The sequence below is a fragment of the Polypterus senegalus genome, chromosome 10 (genome assembly GCF_016835505.1).
Source record: "Polypterus senegalus isolate Bchr_013 chromosome 10, ASM1683550v1, whole genome shotgun sequence".
Lineage (NCBI taxonomy): Eukaryota > Metazoa > Chordata > Cladistia > Polypteriformes > Polypteridae > Polypterus > Polypterus senegalus.
The window spans coordinates 145,071,237-145,091,701 of NC_053163.1; the positions used below are offsets into that span (position 1 = coordinate 145,071,237).

General features: G+C 36.8%; 1 protein-coding gene across 2 annotated transcripts in view; it reads left to right on the top strand.

The window, feature by feature from the left end:
* The window catches only part of chaf1a (chromatin assembly factor 1, subunit A (p150)), a 52,652-nt gene that overhangs the window by 20,575 nt on the left and 11,612 nt on the right, over positions 1–20,465 (top strand). For both annotated transcript variants that reach the window (XM_039766979.1, XM_039766978.1), the window contains exons 4-12: positions 4,240–4,293; positions 4,871–5,112; positions 5,229–5,289; positions 5,375–5,443; positions 6,157–6,377; positions 9,473–9,647; positions 13,075–13,155; positions 14,438–14,533; positions 18,441–18,693. In XM_039766979.1, coding sequence (XP_039622913.1) covers positions 4,240–4,293; positions 4,871–5,112; positions 5,229–5,289; positions 5,375–5,443; positions 6,157–6,377; positions 9,473–9,647; positions 13,075–13,155; positions 14,438–14,533; positions 18,441–18,693 — 1,252 coding nt within the window. The remainder of the gene's footprint in view (positions 1–4,239; positions 4,294–4,870; positions 5,113–5,228; positions 5,290–5,374; positions 5,444–6,156; positions 6,378–9,472; positions 9,648–13,074; positions 13,156–14,437; positions 14,534–18,440; positions 18,694–20,465) is intronic.

Genomic DNA, 20,465 nt, shown 5'->3' on the forward strand with positions numbered 1-20,465 from the left:
ATTTTACAGCTTTTAAACATACCTAAATTAATAAATTCTCTATGCTTCATGAACTTATTTTAAAATATTACTGATTAGATCCTGCCATGTTTTGAAAAACGTCTGTACGGATCCTCTGAGTATTTTAAGTTTATCTGAAGAATGTTGAGTATATTCTACATCAAAGTTAACCAGTCATTCTGACAGAGGAAATTTAGAAGAAAAACAATTGTACTAAAATATCATTAAACCAAATCAAACACCTCCGCAGTCATTTGTGCAATAATAACCAGCAGTTGGAAGTTTATACAATGTCAGTCCATCTGTTTTAACTTTGAGGAGTTTTGAAATCCTTATTTTGTTGCCCCATCTGATCATAGACCATAATATGCTTTTTTATTTTTTTTTTAAAGCCTAAACTGCAATTGATTGCAATTAGTGTGTCGGTAGTAGTGTCAGCTTTGACATCAATCAAATTGCAGGTTGCTACAAAACTTACCCTAACATCTTCTTCATTTAGTTGAGTAATATTTTTAATGTAATCAATTAGCCAGTTTACAACTCAGATGTCTGTAGTTTAATCACATATATTACTGGAAATCATCAGAATGTGTTATTTTCAGTGTTGCATATCTACGTTCTGATGTTAAAATATTGAGCAATTCTTAGATTGTTCTTTCTAAAGTTTAATGTGCAATTTTACCAAATTTTAAATGTTTTAAAAAGGAAAAACCCATGGCTTTTTTAAAAAATAGTATGTGTTAATGTGTTTATTAACTAGTATATTGATTGCAAGTCTCAAAGAAAAACATCAATCAACCTGCTGTTCAAAATCTAAATTTATTTTTAAAATTTTCTATGCCCCAATTTGTTGTTGGACACAGTTTCCTTTATATCTGCACAGTAGTGAAGGTGCATTTGTCTTTGTTCATGGCCTACCAAACATTCTTTTCAAAGTCTAATCCACGTAATGCACAAGTCACTTCCTTGTTTGAGGGTCAAGTACAGTATTTGTATATTTTTTTTAACATGGAGCAGCTATCATTTTACCACTAGCCATTAACAATTTTTTAAATCTTTAAAATCTAATCTTAATGTTTACTAATATATTTACTTCTGCATTAATGTCTCATCTCCACTAGATCTTTTTTTGTTTGTTAGTATATTTACTGTTTGTGATTTTGTATTGTTTGAACTTATTTGATAAAATTTGATACTTTATTGTGTTTTTGGGTTTGTTCTTTTTTTAAGCTATATAATCTCAGTGCAAGGCTCATACAAATGGTTGACTTGAAATAAAAAACACCTCTTAGGAACTTGATTGAATGTATATATATATATATATATATATACACACACATACATTAAATATTTATATGTGTGTATATATATATAGCTTAGAGCCCTTCACTATCTCTGATTGGTTTAGACCATGATATGGGCCTAATGTGTGTCTGTTGTTGAACAACAGGGAGACTTTAAGAGTCACGGAGTTTCGTTTTGTTTCCCCCTCGAACGGCTGGTCGCACCGGTGCAACCTTTTTTTTTTTGGTCGCACTGTAGAGCCCTGTGAAGTACCTTGAAGAAAACCCATGCAGGCACAATATAATCTAAGGACAGCTCATAGTGATGCATAACTGGCAGTGTACAACAAGAGGAGGTGCAAGTCTAGTTTGTATAAATTTATATCCAGCAGCCATACCACATGTACTTCAGAAGAGGTCATCCACTGGAGCTAAGCATGTTGGTCCCAGCCAGTACAGTACTTGGATGGGAGACCATCTGTGAAAAGCTTGGGTTGCAGTTGGAAGAGGTATTGGTAAGGCCAGCCGGGGGCGATTACCCTATAGTCTAAATGTGGATCCCAATGCCATAGTGCAGCAATGGGGATGCTGTGCTGTAAAAATGGTGGTGTCCTTCAGATGAGATGAAGAACTGAGGTCCTGACTCTCTATGGTCATAGAAGATCCTTGGACATCATTTGTAAAGAAAGGGGTGTTTCACAATGTCTTGGCTAAATTGTGCCTGATGGCCTAGACACCAGTGGTGGCAAACTCCAGCCCTGGAGGGCTGTAATGGCTGCAGGTTTTCATTCTCACCCTTTTCCTAATTAGTGACCAGTTTTCACTGCTAGTTAACTTTTTCCCCATCACTTTAATAGCCCTGTTGGAAGAGTTCAGCCCTCTGAATTGATTCCTTTCTTCATTAAACGACAGCCAAGCAGATATGAGATGTGCAACGAGCTAACACATGATCAGCTAAACTGGTGCTTCAAACTCCAATCAATTTCACTCTAATGACTTTCTTAATGAGAAGCCAATTCTTGCTGTTAATCAAACCCGTTATTTAATTCCATGGCTTGTTGCTGCTCTCATTCTGTCACAGCACACATTTCAAAAACTGTTGTTTTTCTGTTCTTTCTAAGAGCACCGTTAAAATGTTTTGGTGACCTGAGAGATCAACCTTACCAAGACCATCACATCTCTTTAATTTCAGATATTGTGTAATGGGCAGAGGGGAGCTGGTCATGTGGTAGCTTGTTTTGTGTCTCGTTATTGTTTGGCTGCTAACTAAAGAAAAAGAACTATGGGGCCTGAGTCAAATTAATTAAAAGAAGTAATCGGTAGCAAAAACTAAAATGACTAATCACTAATTAAGAAGATGGTAAGAATGAAAACCTGCAGCCACTAAGGCATTAGAGGCTTGGAGTTCACCACCCCTGGCCTAGACATTGTGGCCCCCTAATCATCCCCTGTCTCTAAATGGCTATCTCTCTCTCTCTCTTTCTCATCACTTCACCACCTAATAGATAATTTGTGGTGAGCATACTGGTGGAAAAATGGCTGCCATTGCATCATCTAGGTGGATGCTACAACATTAGTAATGGTTGAAGTGGCTCCCCACACACTATGAAAAAAGATTTGAGTAGTATGAAATGTGCTATATAAATGTAAGTATTTTTTTTTTTGTTCTGCAAGTGTCAGTTATGTATGGCTAATCAGGAGTAATTACTCCCCCATCTGTATTTTCAAGGCAATAGCACCTTAGGAAAATGATATCAGTCTGGCATCAAGAGGAAAGACACAAAATACAATAATCAGGCACCTATTAAACACTACTACCTACATGGCAGTGAAGAGAAAGGTGTTTATTAGAGCAAATGAAGCTCATTTTAAAAAATGGTTTGAAGAGTATTCAGCATGTTCTGTTCCAACATATCAGTATAGTATCTTCAGGACATATTTTACAGCTCAGTCGTAAATGAAGCCTGAAAAAGTAAGTAAAATACTAGCCTCAGTCAGCAGAAATCTGAGGTAGGGTTCGATGTATTTTATGCTTTATTGCACAGCACTCATTGCCACAGAATATATACTGTGGATTTGGCAGAGACTAAGAGTAATGCTTCACTATTTTAAGTTATTAATTACTGTGAAATTTGTTTTTATGAAATGTGGGCACAAAAATGTGGATCCTAAATAATCTATGCACTTGATTCCAAATTGATTGAATAAACAAATCCTAATTATAAAGTATATACTAGTTATACACATTAATGTTGAAGTACATAGTAATGTTTTAAAAGAAGTCTCTATGGATGCAGTCAGAGATTTTGCTGTTGCTATTGTATAGTGTAACAAGTACCTAATTTAATTAAGTCAGTTTAAAAATATAAGGCATCATGCTAAAGGAATCATTAGAGACTGAACCAGTGTACGGAACTTCAGTCGTTTTTGAGTGACCAGTGGTAGTTGTCTGTATTATGAAAGTGTTTTGTTTTGACAGTACGTTAAATTCACAGTACATTTTGTTTCTAGTATTAGTTCAGCTATTTTTTTCTTGTAAATGGATTGGAATGGGCTTATAAGTAAAGTGGGCAAACATTTTCTTTTTTTCCAGAAAATCTAAGAATATGAATAAAATCCCACAAACCTTATTAAAACTGACAAATGATACTGTGTACAAATTTGCTCAAACAGGTCTTATGTAGCCCAGAGGAAAAGTGAAAACCTGAAGCAGATGCATCTTTAAAGGTTCATGCTCTGCAGTTCAAATAATACATATTGTTTATAATAATTGTATGTATTGTAAATACTGTAGCTGCCCACGAGGTAATGAAGTACATAAACTTTATTACACAAATGTTGCAGTTGTATCTACAAAGAACAAAACAATAAGCAAGTATGCAAATTATTCACAAAAGCTGTTTATTATTTTAGCTTGAAAGAAGTGGAAACTAATGTATTTTCTTCCTTCCCACAGACACCAGAAAACGACAAAAGTACAAGCGAAAAGAGTAAGAGACGTTCACTCAAGGTAGGCTAAAAGTTTTTTTTTTTTGCACTCCATGTTTTTACTTTTTGGGAAAACCAAGTTACTCTTTTAATGTATTTTACCGGTTTACTCTGTTCATCTTTGCTTTGGCTTAATGTTATTAATTGCCTGAGTTCTAACTCATGGCTTAGACAAATACAGGGAATTCTTGCCCAAGCAAAACTTTCAATCAGTCTATACATACATTCTAGCAAGACACCCGAGGAAAGAAATGTAAAAGTGGAATGATGGGCCTGTTGTACAAGTGATTTTATGATAATATAGTATTTAGTAGAACGAATGGCAAGCTGACCTAACACTGGTGGTCTTAACCTAAACATTTTCTTAATTGTAAAGTAATTGTTTCTGTTACAAGTAGGTAAACAATGTGATCTAATTTGTATGAATATTCTCTAGTCGAGCAAACTGTTCTGTGTATACCATATTAGCACACATTTATGTTAATCTGAAATAGCTTTTTTATATAGTTGTGGGTAATTCCTTCAAAAGTACAATATAACATAAAAAATGAATTTGTTAAGTTATTTGAAATGTTTTAAATATTAAGGCTTTATTATAGGACTTGGAACGGGAAGAAAAGCGGCGTAAACAACAGGCAGAAAAGGAGGAGAGGGAGCGAATACGAGAGGAGACCAAAGCTGCCAAGGAACGGGCAAAAGAGGAGGCCAGAAAAAAGAAAGAGGAGGAGAAGGAGGCTAAGGAAAAGGAGAGAAGAGAAAAGAAAGAAAAGGAAGAGAAAGAGAAGGCAGAAAAGCTCCGGGTGAAAGAAGAAAAGCGTCGTGAAAAGCAAGATGCGCTTGAGTGAGATGTTTTTTAAAAATTTGTATTTGCATTTCTTAGATTTTACTCAGATTTATGTTTTAACAGTATTAGCTCAGTAAATTTTAAATAAAATCTGGTTTGCTTATACTTTCAAGAGCCAAACTTGAGGAAAAGCGTAAAAAGGAAGAAGAAAAACGGTTAAAAGAGGAAAAGGAGGTATGAGCTTTCAATTACAAAGTCAAAATCTTCCGTCTCTTGAGCCTATTTTGGTTTATGTTTTTTTTTTTAACTTACCTTTCAGCGTGTGAAAGCCGAAAAGGCAGAGATTACCAGGTTCTTTAATAAAAACAAAACTCCTCAGGCACCCAAGGTAAGAAATGTAGATAAAATAAAAGTCCTCCGTTCTAATAGGGGCAGCTGTCAAATAAAACCATTATGCAATAGTCTAGCTTATCTCACCTGATGTATAGTTTATCTAATAGGTTCCAATTGTGTTACTAGTCTGGCTTCCTTTAAGTGTGGCTGTATTTTAAGTGAGAAAAAATGTTGCTTGAGCTCTTTTTTTTTTTTTGTTTTGTTACTGTTTAAGATGTGTCTGTGAGAGACAGAGAATAAATATTCAAACATAATTTGCCATTTAAAGAAACCACAATTGTTTTTGCATTTAGAATTATTGCTGGCCTTATTTGCATGCCATTTGCATGTGCCAAGAGACTATTAGAACAGATACCCATGTGTTTAAACCAGCTTGTTACAGTTCTAACTTGAGATCTCTATTTATGTTAAAGGTTGTAGGTTTTGCTGATTAAATAATCAGTTACTTAATGAAAAAGCCAAACCTTATTATTTACTTTTACAAGTGGAGTGCATTTAACATTTATATTCCGAAAATGGCAGTAAGGAGAAACTTTAAGTGCGCATCACTCTATGGAAAAAAAAAAAAAAAAATAAAACCTAATTTGCCAATTCCTGAGACGGGCAAGACATATGAATGCAGTCAAACATATAGTTGAATATATTTGTTTTCTAGATACATTTATTGCAACCCAATAAATAAATACCCAACTTTCTCTCTATTCTCAGAATCTCGTTGGTGCATGTGGAAAGTTTGCTCCATTTGAGATCAGGGAAAACATGGCACTTGCTCCATTAAGTCGGGTCATATGTGAACCTAATGTTTTAGAGCAGTTAGATTTGTGCCTGCAAGACCAGTGCCAAAGTATGACTTGGATTCAGGAATTAAAAACTAGGAAACCTCGAAGGTCTAGACCTACTTGGCCAAGAGTATCAAGACTTTTGCCCGTGTAAGTATATTTTCCTTGTTACTTTTTTGTATTAATGAAATGGTGAAACCTTGACCCTTCATCAAATTGTAGGTCATTTTGTTCATGTGTTCAGCTAGGTTGAAAGTTTTTGCCAATTCATCCATTTTTCAACCTGCTTATTAGTAGAATAAGCACATCGATGAGAGTTTGCCAGCTCTATAGCAATAGTAACTGTTTCTTGCACCTTCTTTTTTTTTTGCCTTATTATTTCCAAAACAATAAGACTTAACTGCAAAAGACTGCATAATGTGCCTATTAAAATGCATTATAAAAAGTTTCTGGTTGATTTAAATTTTTTAGCTAAAGATAATAAAACCAAAAAAATGAGCAAAATCCAAAATATTGTAACTTTTCACTTTCCTGCCAATAGATATTTCCTTACAACCAAAAAGGGTCAGTAATATGAATTTTTAAAGCAATTTGACCATATTTTGGAAAATAAGAGTAATTATCTCATTTATCACCATTTATCTGAGACTGGGTCTCAGGTGGACATAGGTCTTAGTATTGTGGCCCATACATCTCTCTCTTTCCCCAGCCTCATTTGCTAACTCATACTGTGGCATCTCAAGACATTACCAGGCCATTTGGGATATATACTGTATTTGGTTGTGCCTGTAAAACCTCTATGGTTAGGCATCCAGTAGGCATCCATATCAGATTCCTATACCACCTCAATTTGCTCCTCTTAGTGCGGAGGGTAGCAGGTCCACTCTGAGTCTCTCCCGAATGTCTGTGCTGCTCAACCTAACTCTAACAGAGAGCCTAGACATCCTGCAGCGAAAGGTGGTGTTTTGACTGTTTGTACCCAAAATCCCATCTTTTCAGTCGTTAGTCAAAGCTCATAATCATAGATAAGGGTAGGGATGTAGATTGACAAGTAAATTGAGACCTTTGCCTTCTGGCTCAGCTCCTTCTCCATTACAGATCAGTATAGTGACCGGATAACTACACTTACCGTCCCGATCTGCCTGTCTGTCTCACAGCCCCTTTTCTCCTCACTTGTGAACAAGTCCGTGACATACTTGAACTCCACCACCTGAGGCAGTAACGGAACTCCCACTTGGAGAGGACAGTCCACATTTTTCCTACTGAGTAGCATGAATTACTTGGTCAGTTTTTTGTGAGTTTTGATTTCTACACAATTCAGAAGCCTTTTCAGGTTTACACATTACTACATACAAAGTACTTATTGATCCTATGATTTTAAGATAATTATTTCTTTTTTTAATTGGGACTCAATAACTCGGCCGGTATCCTCTTGAAGCAGACAAGACTATATTGTCAATATTCAATTTGTAAAGTTTTAATTTCATTGCTTGAATCAGTTTAGTTTAATACAATAGTTACTTTTTTTTTTATATAAAATATAACATCAGACATTGTCTAGTCTTCAGACAAGCTCTTTGGTGAGTTTTGTCTGTCTATGTGCTGATGTGACTTGGAAACCTTAATTTTTAATAACAATGTGTACAGGGGTTCCTCCGGTTACGACACAGTTCTGTTCCTACAACAGTGATGAAACATGAATTTTGGTGTAAGTCGAAACACGCCCTAGCCTAAGTCACTTACCTACCTTAACACATTTGCAAAATCATAATCTAGAACACAAAAACACAACTAAGCCACAGAAAAAGGAAAAAGACAAATATTCTGCACTGTACTGTAGTAACAGAAAAAATGAGTGTAAAGAAAAATCCTTACCTTTATTCCTTCTCACATTTCAATTTTTTTAAGTTTTTATGGGAGCAAGCGTTGTAAACGCAAAACCTTGCTTGTCGAGACGTTGTAACCCGAGGACCGTCTGTATAGGTGAATAGTAAAGAATATGTATAGTACATAAATATACGCCCAGTGTTATCAGAGTTTGAGTAACAGATCATTTACCTGTGTAGTTTTAATTTTTGGTATTAATCCGGCATTAGCAACTCACTATTTTTTTTTTTTTTTTGGAACTTAATTTTAAATAACAGCTGCTTAAGAAAAAGGAGTAGGAAAGGGCTTATATTCTTAACCTTCAAGTATATTAAAATACGCTTAAAAAAACACTAGATAGACAAACAAATGAATGAGAGTGAATTGCAAAGAGGTAATTTCTGCAGATCTTTCAGATCCAGTTTGTCCAATTTAGAGATGCAGGGGATGCCTATAACAGGAACTTGTTGTGGTCTTGAGTCTACTTGCTTAAAATGTATTTTTGTTTTTAAAAATTACCTAACCGCTGTCATTTTGTATTTAACTTCGAGCTCAGAGCTACAGTATCATTAGCTCCTCATATTATTGTTTTAAAAGTACATAATATCTCCAAAATAATCAATCACAAGGTGTTAAAGAAATGACATTATCTGGTTAGGTTTTGAGCTTTTATTTGATCTTTATAGACTGGCTACTTTAAATATTAAACCTCACAACCCTATTAAAAATTTTTATTGCCATAATGACACCGTCATTTTTCATTTAAAGATAGTTTCTGAATAAGTTTAATAGTGTTAGGGGTCAGCAACAAGTGAAAACATTGTCTGTGTCCTTGAACTGGGGATTTCAAACAGTAAAGTTTAATGCAGAACCATACATAAATGTACATTTAATATTTTTTGCCCAGTCATTTATCAACTGAAATTGTAAGAGTTGCTTTTGAAGTTATTATGGATATCTCCATACACTTGATAAGATGCATACCTGAAACTCTTATGACTGTGTTTCATGTTGGTAGACTACAAGTAAAATTCCAAATAAAAAGCCTATCTTTAATTGACACAACCTTAATTTTCAGTACAGTCTATTAGAATTTCATACCTTATTTGTAATCATATGTATACCCCTGTTTTTGAATCCACTTCAGTGGGCTTTTCTAGAAATTGTGTTTTTATCTGTGAAGCAGGGTTATAGTTGGCTGTTTTTCATTTGGTGAAGGAATGCATTTGTGAGTTGTGCTACGTCTGTTGACTGTCATGTAGCTGGACTCTGTTGTGGTTGATTTGTTATTCAGTCATGTTCCCTCTTACTAATATATCCTAATATTTAGACTTTATACATTTTGGGAATTTCTCATCTTGTCCTCTTTGCTTTTACAGAAATGACTGTGTAGTTGTAGTAGAAGGCACAAAGCCTGAAGGGGTTCCTGATAGAAAAGAATGTGGCCTGATGAAGTTGCTGCAATTTCATGAGAACTACCGTCCAGCCTACTGGGGTACCTGGAGTAAGAAGAGCAAAGTTATAACTCCTCGTAGGCCTCTAAATCAAGATAAGGTGGGCAACGGGAGATGTTTTCATATTTGTTTGGTGTAACTAACAGCTTGTTGAGTGTCATATATGCTAGATATCAAAAAGTTATAATACGTAGCCTTAATTTTTTTTATACAGCAGTATGTAGCAGACCCTTACCCTCGACTGTCCCTTTGCAATGGTGGTGGGGCTATGTGCACCCTAGGCATGTTCAGAGCTAGGTCATCTGAAGCTTTGTGCTCCAGGTAGGGTCTCCTTTGGCGAACAGATTTGGGTTGAAAGGTTCACAACAGCCTTCATGGCAGTACAGATTAGAAGACTGTATACCCTGCCCAGGGTAAGGTTACCAGGACTCGCTCCTGGTGGGGATGGCATTTGATTGTGAGTGCCTAGTGGTTGGGCACCCCATATAATTTGACCAGACTCATCCTGAAATGGTGATGTGAAACCATTTTGTGGGCTCACCACTTGCAGGGTCAGGTGCGATACCAGTTCAGTGGCAAGTATGAGCAGAAAACAACTAGATGGACTTTAACCTGGCAATGGTGACTGGCTTTGGGAACTTGAAACATTTACGTCTCTGATAAGGTTAGGAGGTCTGATCTGGTGAAGGAAATGGAAAAATGCTAGCTAGGTACAGCTGGCATCAGAAACCATTGCATGGGTTCAGGAACCAAACTTCGTGATTGGGGGTGGCCTCTCTTATACTGAGGTTCTGAGAGTATATGTCTTTGATGGCTGTGCAGTTGTATTCCCCACTCTCTCTCTAAAAGTGAATGAGTAAGTTGTCTTAGTGTGGCCAGAAGTTGCATAGAGTCCGCCTCTGACTGTTTGTACATATACACCAATAGCTGTTTGGAATATTCAGCCTTCTTACGGAAGGTGAGTGAAGTGCTTAAAAGGATGCCGCCTGTAGTCTTACTGGGTGACTACAATGCTCACATCGAGAAGATACCTGAAGGGGTGTGATTGGGAGAAATGGCCTGTCAGACCTGACCAAATAAAGTGAATTATTGTATTTATGTGCTATTCATGGATTGCTCGTAATAAACACAGTATTTAAAAGCAAGGAGGCTCATAAGTGTACCTGAGCATCTTGGACTGAAGATCACAAACTTTGTAGTTGTTTTGTCTGGCCTGAGGTCATATGTTTTGCAAGCTGTCAAGGAGAGGGGCAGAGCTTTCAGCTGATCATCACTTGGTAGTGAGTGGAATATGAAGCTGGATGGATGGGCGGAGCCCTAGATGTTCAGTTTGGAAGTTCTAGAAATGCCTGGCTGAGGCTTCTGTTTATGATGAGTTCAACTCCTACCTTTCAATGGAATCTCTTCCACATTCTTCCAACATTGAGTCCAAATGTGTACCCTGTTCTAGACCTCGGCTGTGGAAGTAACTGCTAAAAGCTGTAGTCTTAAGGCAGTTGGAGCATTTTGTGGTGGCAACCCTAGGACCCGATGGTGGACACCAGAGTTGAGGGAATCTGTCAATACTAAAGGTGACCTTCAGGAAAATGCTCTCTCTGGGATTTCCTGACTCGGTTCAGAGGTACTGACATGCTAAGAAGCCTGCTGCAAAAGTGGCTCTAAAAGCAAACATGGGAGAAGTTTGGTGAGGCCATGGAGAAAGAATATTATATGGCCTTTATGGTGTTTTGGCAAATTATGCAACATCTCGGAAGGGGGAAGTCGTGATCTTGCCCAGACTATGTTAATCATGAATATAAAGGAACTGACTTCTTCTGGGGAAAATTGTAAAATGGTGGAAGGATAACTTTGAGAACTCTTCAACATGGTGGACATGCCTTTCTACCAGGAGTTAGTGTTAGCTACATCCAGTGGGAGGATCCCATCATGGTTGGTGGTTTATGAACTCTGTGGTGGTAAGGCTGCTGGGGCTGGATGAGATCCGACCAAAGATTTTGAAAGTGCTGGACATTGTTGGGATAGGGGGATTTAACACATCTGTTCAATGTTGCATGGAGGGTGGGAAGGCCCTTTGCTTGCCCATGGTTATGAGCTTTAGGCAATGACCAAAAGAATGAGATCGCAAGTACAATGTCAGAAATGAGGCTTACTTGCAGGGCATCTGGGCTGACAGTGTGACAGGGTGAGAAGCTCAGCAATTCATTAGAGCCTCAGAGTAGAGGTGTTACTCCTTCAGATCAAGAGGTGACAGTTGAGGTGGTCTGGGCATGCCCTGAGGGGTTATATCTCTTGCCTGCCTAACTTGGGAACACCAGCGAATTTCCCAGAAAGAGCTGGAATCTATAGCTGGAGAAATCTGGGCTGGTCTGCTTAGTCTGCTGCCACTGTGACTCTCCCAGGAAAATCGTTTAAGGAGATGAGATGAGTTGTACAACAGACATTTTTAGATGCCGTCTCATTTAAAGAACTCCTCCACATATGACATTCACTTCCCCCAATGTTACTGCTACTTTTGACGACAGTGTTGTGAATTTACAACTGTTGAGAAAAGATCCAAAGACAGGAGCAGGTGACAGGATGTGTAGAACCTTTTAAAAACATTATTTTAGTTGTAGTATAAATCTTAATCATTGCTTTTAGGATCACTGTTTTAGGCAGTAGCTGATAATACTTTATCCAGATAGTGAAGCGTGCTGCTAATGCTTTACTCGTTTTAGAGTGAATTTGTGTGTTGGTGTGAGGCAGTTCATAAGGGCATTTTCTGCCTTGGAATGGCTCCTGAAAAAGTGATTTTTTTTTTTTTTTTATATCCATTACAGTAAGAAAAGAAAAATCGTTTATGGCAGTTAACTTATTTTGTTGATAAGCGAGCTGCTGTTTTCTTGTTGTGATGGATGTGTAAAAGGTTTACTACACAGTAGACTTTATTTCAGTCACCTCAGGATTGAGATTTTGGAAGGGCTTTTACTCAGCACTTTTACATTTAGAGCGAAGCTTTTCTACAGGAGACATGCAGTACCTGACTTTATACTATGTGGTATGGGACATAATTTTAGTGGTACTACCTGAGCCAAAAGCCTTTGCCTTTTGAAAGAGGGTGAGGATTACAAAAAATACATAAGTTCTTTCTTTTCCTCATTCTAAAGAATGGTTGGTATATCTTTAAATTACTTTTACCTTTAACTTTGATTTTGACATCACAAAACATGCAAGGTCGGTTGAATATGGAGGGTATGGTATTACAGAAAATGCTCCTCTCTTGCTATCCATTATCATGATGGGTCAAGGGCTAGACTTGCTTTGAACATGCCTTTATCGACATTGGTCTAAAGTATGCAGAAAGAGTTTGTTTTAGGCATTGCAACTCTGTTGGCATTTTGAGTGGAACATTGTACCTTTTATAATGCAACCTAGTGCCTTTGTTAGTCTTTCAACATTTTGATGAACTTTTAATGGCTGTGAGTAACTTTGAACAAAGATGTTGCCAGTAGGTCTGAAAAACTTTAAGTTTGAATGCTTTGTTTCAGGGTCACTTGGATTATGAAGTAGATAGTGATGAAGAGTGGGAAGAGGAGGAACCAGGAGAATCTCTGTCACACTCTGAGGGTGTAAGAAATTGTTTCCACTTTTCTGTACTATTGTGTATTTATTGCATTGTGTTATAAATTAATATGCACAGCCCCTGTTTTGTACTTAGCTTTACCTGGAGTGATGCATCTGTCAAATCTTTCTAAGACTAATCTCATTTTATTTAGTTATTGAGTAGAGCGCATAATCTGCAACAGGTAGTGGCCAAAATTGAAAACACCAACATGTTCATACTTAACAGGTTTCTGGATCATCATTTGCCTTGTCTACTCGTTCTACTTTTACAGGTGTGACATGAAACCATTACCATTCCAGGTCTTCCTGACTGGTAATTCTCAGACTATAAGGCTTAGAGAATCCACTAAGTGTGAATACCAGATCAATCCATGACTGTGTGCATAGCCCATTTATATTTTTTTAATGGTTAAACATGATTGTATTACCAAGAATGACACATTTGCTGATGGAACAATAGTAGTTTGTGTAATTATCATCAGTGATAATATAGGACTACAAAAGACAATCTGTGCCCTCATTGTCAATCAAGCAATAGAACTGATTGTGGCCTATGGGAGATTTGAAGGAAGTTATAAGCCTGTTCACATTATTGGATTTGCTATATAAATAGTTAGTAGCTTTAACTTCTTACAGTTCAGCATTACTGTGGATCTCTTAGTTCAACACCACTAACAGTTAAGGCTCAGCAGAACCGTCATTGTAATTAAGATTATGGAAAATCAGACCAGATTTTCAGTAACATCTTTAAAGGCACAGTGAGGAGCATACTGTCTGACTACATCACAGTCTTATAAGGCAACTGCACTGTGGCCTAGGTCATCCCTGGAACCATGTTCATATATAAACAACTTTCTGTCAAGTAATCTGTGTTTCATGTACTGTTGCTGCATATTTTTTCCCTGCTTCTGGTAGGAGCAACAAAAACATTTTATTGTACTTTAAATTGTATCAAATTATACCAAGTTGAAGCAAGACCATTAGATCTCACATTGAAAATAGAAATTAATGTCTCAGGCATTGTTCCAGAGTCAATTTTAGATATGAGATTAAGTTCACATCTGGTAAGTGAAAAGAAAGTATTAGTAAATATATAAGTAAATCTGACAAATGAGAATACACTATATAAGTAACTTTTTTGTCACTTGTGTACTGTGTGCCCTGAAATACAGTTCAGCTTACAATAAACTATTGTAGTTTTCTTTTTGATAAGTTAATTATAGACATTTTTATATTAAAGATAAATGTAATTTGATTTTGTGTTTTGAATATCTTTCTCTATGTAAGGATGATGATGATGATGGGGGAGATGATGACGACGATGACGACGGCTTCTTTGTTCCCCATGGCTACCTATCAGAAGGAGAAGGAGCATCTGAAGAGGTACCTCATGTCTCTTTTAAGGGAGGAGTTCTTTGGCCTATTGTAGTCTTGGATTTCTGGGTCAGAATTTGTATCCTTGATGAGTGCTGCTGCAGTGGGTTTTTTTTTTTTCTTTTTTAGACAGTTTGAGATTATGTTAACGGAAGAGGAGCATAATGAATCTTCTTCTTTTTGGCTGCTTCCGTTAGGGGTCGCCACAGCAGATATTTCTTATTCCATATCTTCCTGTCCTCTCCGTCTTGCTCTGTTACACTCATCACCTGCATGTCCTCTCTCACCACATCCATAAACCTCCTCTTAGCCCTTCCTCTTTTCCTCTTGCCCGGCAGAGCATAATGAATAATTCTTTTTATTTGTTATAAGAATGGGCCATTCAGCCCAACACAGCTTATTTATTATGCACAAATTAAGCTTTGTTTTGGTTATTGTGGTTTTTGTGTTTACTTGTGTTATATTTGACTAATGGTTAAATGTGTTTGATGATCAGAAACATTTTGTGTGACAAACATGCAAAAGAATAAGAAATCAGGAAGGGGCAAATAGTTTTTCACACCACTGTGTGTGTATGTGTGTGTATCTATCTCTATCTATCTCTATCTCTCTCTCTCTCTCTATCTCTCTATCTCTATCTATCTCTCTATCTCTCTCTCTATCTATCTCTCTATCTATCTCTCTCTCTCTCTATCTATCTCTCTCTCTATCTATCTCTCTATCTCTCTATCTCTACTAATAAAAGGCAAAGCCCTCACTCACTCACTCACTCACTGACTCATCACTAATTCTCCAACTTCCCGTGTAGGTAGAAGGCTGAAATTTGGCAGGCTTTTTCCTTACAGCTTACTTACAAAAGTTGGGCAGGTTTCATTTCGAAATTCTACGCATAAGGGTCATAACTGGAAGCTATTTTTCCCATATAATGTAATGGAGTCTTGAGTTGGAGATGGCCGCGGGGGGGAGTTTCGTGTGACATCATCACGCCTCCTACGTAAGTACGTAGAGAACAAGGAAGAACTCCAGCGATGAGCACAAAACGCCATTTCACAATTGAGAAGGCAGAAAAACATTATGAAGCAAATGATGCATACAAGCATATTCATAAGTACAGCTACTGCGGAAACAAAGCACGGCGTGAACCGTAAGTTTATATTAAATTAAGTTCATAGACAGGCTGCCACTAGCGTTTGTAATTTAGTGCCTGCCCATATAAGGCCGCCCATCAGCGGCAATCCAATACAAACACTGCCGGTAAATGTTTACGGGTGAAGGACTGTGCTTATGCAGAGGAAGATGAGATGGTCAGGGTGGTGTTTGGCACAAACTCATTGAAACTGCGAGAGAAACTTTTAAGTGCCGGGTCTTAGCTGACATTACGAGATGGCACCAGTACAGCTGGGAACCTTCGATGCAAGAACACCAAGCGGCTCACGTGAACTGACGCAGTGCACAGACAAAAAGCAACAGTTCCAAAGAGTGCTGAACAAAACCGAATTACACAATTGAGAAGGCAGCAAAAAATATGAAGCGCCTTATACATAGAATCATATTCATAAGTGCAGCTACTGCGGAAACAAAGCACATGGTGGAAAAAGTGAATGTCCTGCTAAAGGAAGACAGTGTAAAAAAAACCCGTGCATGCAGTTTGTCACATCACAGATAAAAAGGAAGACGAGCTGTTTATTGATGCAGTAAGGAACTAATCGATGAATGAAACCTCTTATCTTTACAACGATTGACAAACACGGAATGTAACTTGAACACATCCTACAAATACGAGCCTGATTGAAAGAAATAATGATAATCAAATCCTTGATGACAGCAACATTCAATAACACTCACAAAACAATTACTGTATATTGACAATCATGTTACGTTATTTTTAAAATGTTCCCTTTTCTTTTCATAACTTCTACTTCTCCACTGCGATACACGGTATATATATAAATGTATATATATACCCGATCTACAATACATACTTTAGCATAGACAAGCCACACGCTGTGGCTAATTGTAGAGTCTTAAGCCTCTAACGCCGACATTCGAGGTTCGATTCCCGAGAGGGTGTACTGACTATGTATGCGCTACCGATTCATTTTACCTTCGATCTCCTTGGTTTGGGACATATGAAAAATATTAGGTTAACGAGAATCATGTTACGCTATTTTTAAAATTTTCCCTTTCTTAGCACAAGCACAGCTGAGAAGCTTCGATGCATGTACTCCATAAGCGCTAAAAATAACGCATTTAATCACACTTTCAATTCCAAGCAAACGGGAACTTTTGTCAATGCATGATTTCCTGGTACATCCATTACACTGATGCACACATCACAGCTACAAAAATGTTAGAGTCGGAATAAAGCGCGTTCCTACGACTGATCATTTCGACTTCCCGAAGCCTTGATAAAAGCATGGTTTTGTGCACACTGAAAAGCAAGCAAAATTAGATGCATTACAGAAAGCGGACTTTGTGGCTCTTACTGGGGATCATTGGACTTCCGTGACCGTTAGTAATTCTAAATACATCTAATTACAAAATGTTCAATGATCACACTGTTTTAGCCTAATGTACAAAATAATTTTGGCTAATGTTACTCAGAGTTTAAAGAGTAAGCTGGTCAAATTACCTTTTATGTTTCTGACTTATTTTTTAAGAAGAAAACTGCACTTTATGGTGAAATTTTGGTTATTATTATTTAAAGACAATACTATTCTGAAAATGTACTTAAAGTACTTAAACTACCACTTTATTTTTAAGTCTGCCCAATTTTAACCAGGGATGATATTTTTGTTTCTGTTTTGAATTCAAATGCAGTTTAAAAGCTTTTTTTCAGAAATTAAAACAGCTTCAGTTTACAATATTCATGTCCATGTCTATTATTTGATTCTGTAAGCCCACTAAAACCGTTTTAAATAAAAAAAAAAACATTTGCGATTTGGGGCAAATTTACGTGTGCGATTACATACGATTAATCAAGATTAATTCTTACACAGCCTCTAATTAATTGGATTAATTTTTTAATCGAGTCCCACCTAATATATATATATATATATGTAGATATATATATGTAGATTTGTATATATATGTGTATATACAGTATATATGTAGATATGTATATGTTGTATATACAGTATGTATATATGTGTGTGTATATATACAGTATGTATATATATGTATGTGTGTATATGTATATATATATATATATAACTGTATATATAGATGTGTATATATATTTATATATATGTTTATATATGTGTCTGTGTCTGTGTGTGTGTATATATATATATATATATATATATATATATATATATATATTAGGTGACTCAAAACAATTACATTGTCAATCATGTTACGTTATTATTAAAATGTTTCCTTTTCTTTTCATAACTTCTTTAACACACTACTTCTCGCTGCTGGTATTCTGCTAGTGTGTGTGTATATATATATATATATATATATATATATATATATATATATATATATATATATATATATATATATATATATAAAATATGTGTATATATAGATATAGAGATATATAGATGTATGTGTCTTCATCCTGTAAAGCATTTTGAGTTACATCATTTGTATGAAAATATGCTATAGAAATCGTTGTCGTTATGCTCAGCACCTGCCATCTGTGACTGGGAGTTACAACTGTTCTGTTGTTGTGATAATTTAATTTTTTCAGGTTTGATCTACATACAGATTGAAAATTTTTCATAAGTAGGGCCAGCCTGTTTTATTAAGTGGATGTTTGTATAATGGATATTCTCAATTCAGTGTATATGTATATCTGCTTTTGTGACCCATGCATTGTTTTCAGTTCACTGATGGGATTAAAGATGCTGATGCACTTTTTGTTGTTTTGTTGTGTTGTACATTTGACTGTGCTATTTTGCTGCAACAGGAATGCATGGATCTTGAAAACCAAAAGGTACGTCAGAAGCTAAAAGCAAAGGAATGGGACGAGCTGATGTCCAAAGGAAAAAAGTTTAAAGTGCTGCAGCCTGTGGTGATTGGGTGTACGTGGGACAGTGAGAGCATGGAAGAGACCAAGCTGAGAACGCTGAGGCAATATGAACTGTGTACTGTGGAACCACTGACTGCAGAAGATTCCCCCTCATCTGAGAGCAAGCTCAAAGATAGGAAGGAGGACCACAGTGAGTGTTAAATGTTGTGACCGATTCTCTAAAGTTCAGATATTATGTACATAGAATAATTGATAAGTTTTGAGCCCACTGTGTTAAGGGAATCCCTAGTTAAAGCAAACCAGGTTTATTTTTTAACATAATCTATGTGAACACTAACATTTGTTACAGATGCTTTCTGTGTCACTCAAATAATTCCTAAATTAACACAGTGTGACCCATTCAGGTAGTTCTTTAAATTGGGCAACAGGTGTATTCACACAAGGCCAGTTTTGGAGAATATGATGGGCATGGCAATGCTGAAAATCCAAGTTTTTGCAGTGCAGAGGAACCCTTCAAACTCTTGTAGAGTGGTCAGGCACATTATAATGAAGCAGAAGGGGTAGGGGGCGACTGACAGGTTTCTTTACTGCTTTCCCTTACTGACTGAATTTGCCAAAGAAGATTATTGTAATGTTGACTACCTGTGCGAGTCTTCTGTGGTGGTTAATCTATGTGGACTACAACCTTAGCCTCCTAGATTTTTTGAGCATAACTTTGTCAGCACTAACTTTGACCTTAAATCTCTGTGGTACAAGCAAATCTCCATTCTTCCAATGTTGAGACTGCTGTTTGGATTCTGGGTCATAGTGATAGGTTTCATCCCCAGATATGAAATGCTACTTAAATTTCTTCCTGCCTGAATTTGTTACCTTGAGAATCTTTTGATTTTTTTTCCCTCATTTGATTTGGCTTTTCTCATGACATCTGTTTGGATAAACAATACATTAATGTCTATCAGTAATAGTGCTTGTTACAATAATGCTTTATTTACTTATTTGTCTGACGTCTTTATGCAAAGTAGCGAACAACATTTGAGATGTACTTGGTTACATTTATTTTGTTTTTCCAACTGGGGGCACAGCCAGGTGATGTGTCTTGCTCAGGATCACCCAGCGTCAGCAGCCGGATTTAAAACCACAGCCGCAGGGTTTGAAGTCCAAAGACTTAACCACTACACTACCCTGCCTGCCATGCTCATACTTGCTATTGTTTGTTAGATAGGTGTACTGCCATCAAGTTAGTAACTACACTCATTTACAAACCTCTAGTAGAGCTTTCAGTAAGGTACTAATGGTTTTATTTTTCCTGTATCCCTTATTTATTGTAGACCACACTTGTATATGTATTCATACACCGTCCAACGAATCATCCATAAATTCCTTGCAAACTGCTGTATGGAATGCTCTACCAGTGTTCTGACCAACACTCTGGAGTGAACACTGCATGTCCTGAACTCCTTATGGATATACAGACTGTCCTTTGCCACGCATCTTATACTCTTAGGATTGTAGGCCACCTGAGAGGAATGAGTGCAGAAACTAGATACTGAGTGCTATAAATCTCCATAGAAGTCATCATTTTCCACTTACAAGATTAGTGACAGTGAAACACTGTAGTCATTGCAGCAATCAGGGACCACCTAAGAGTCCTAAGAATGTATAAAGCTGTTCTTGCAGTGAATGGCGCCCTTAATAAACTTAGGATATGGCTAGTCTTCGTATTACACTGTAATGTCTGAGAGTCTTTACAGGTCACCATCATTCTAATGGGTTTTGCAGTAAAAGTATTTATACTGTTGAGCCATGTCGATAAACATAGTATTTTGAATTCTTCCTAACCTGGATTTATTGTGCAGTTAGAAATGACTAGGTTAGAAAGTTGAATAAGATCATATTAGATCAGTGGTTCTCAACCTTTTTTTTGTTGTCTTGGGACCCAGACCCAGATTCTGATATCCCATT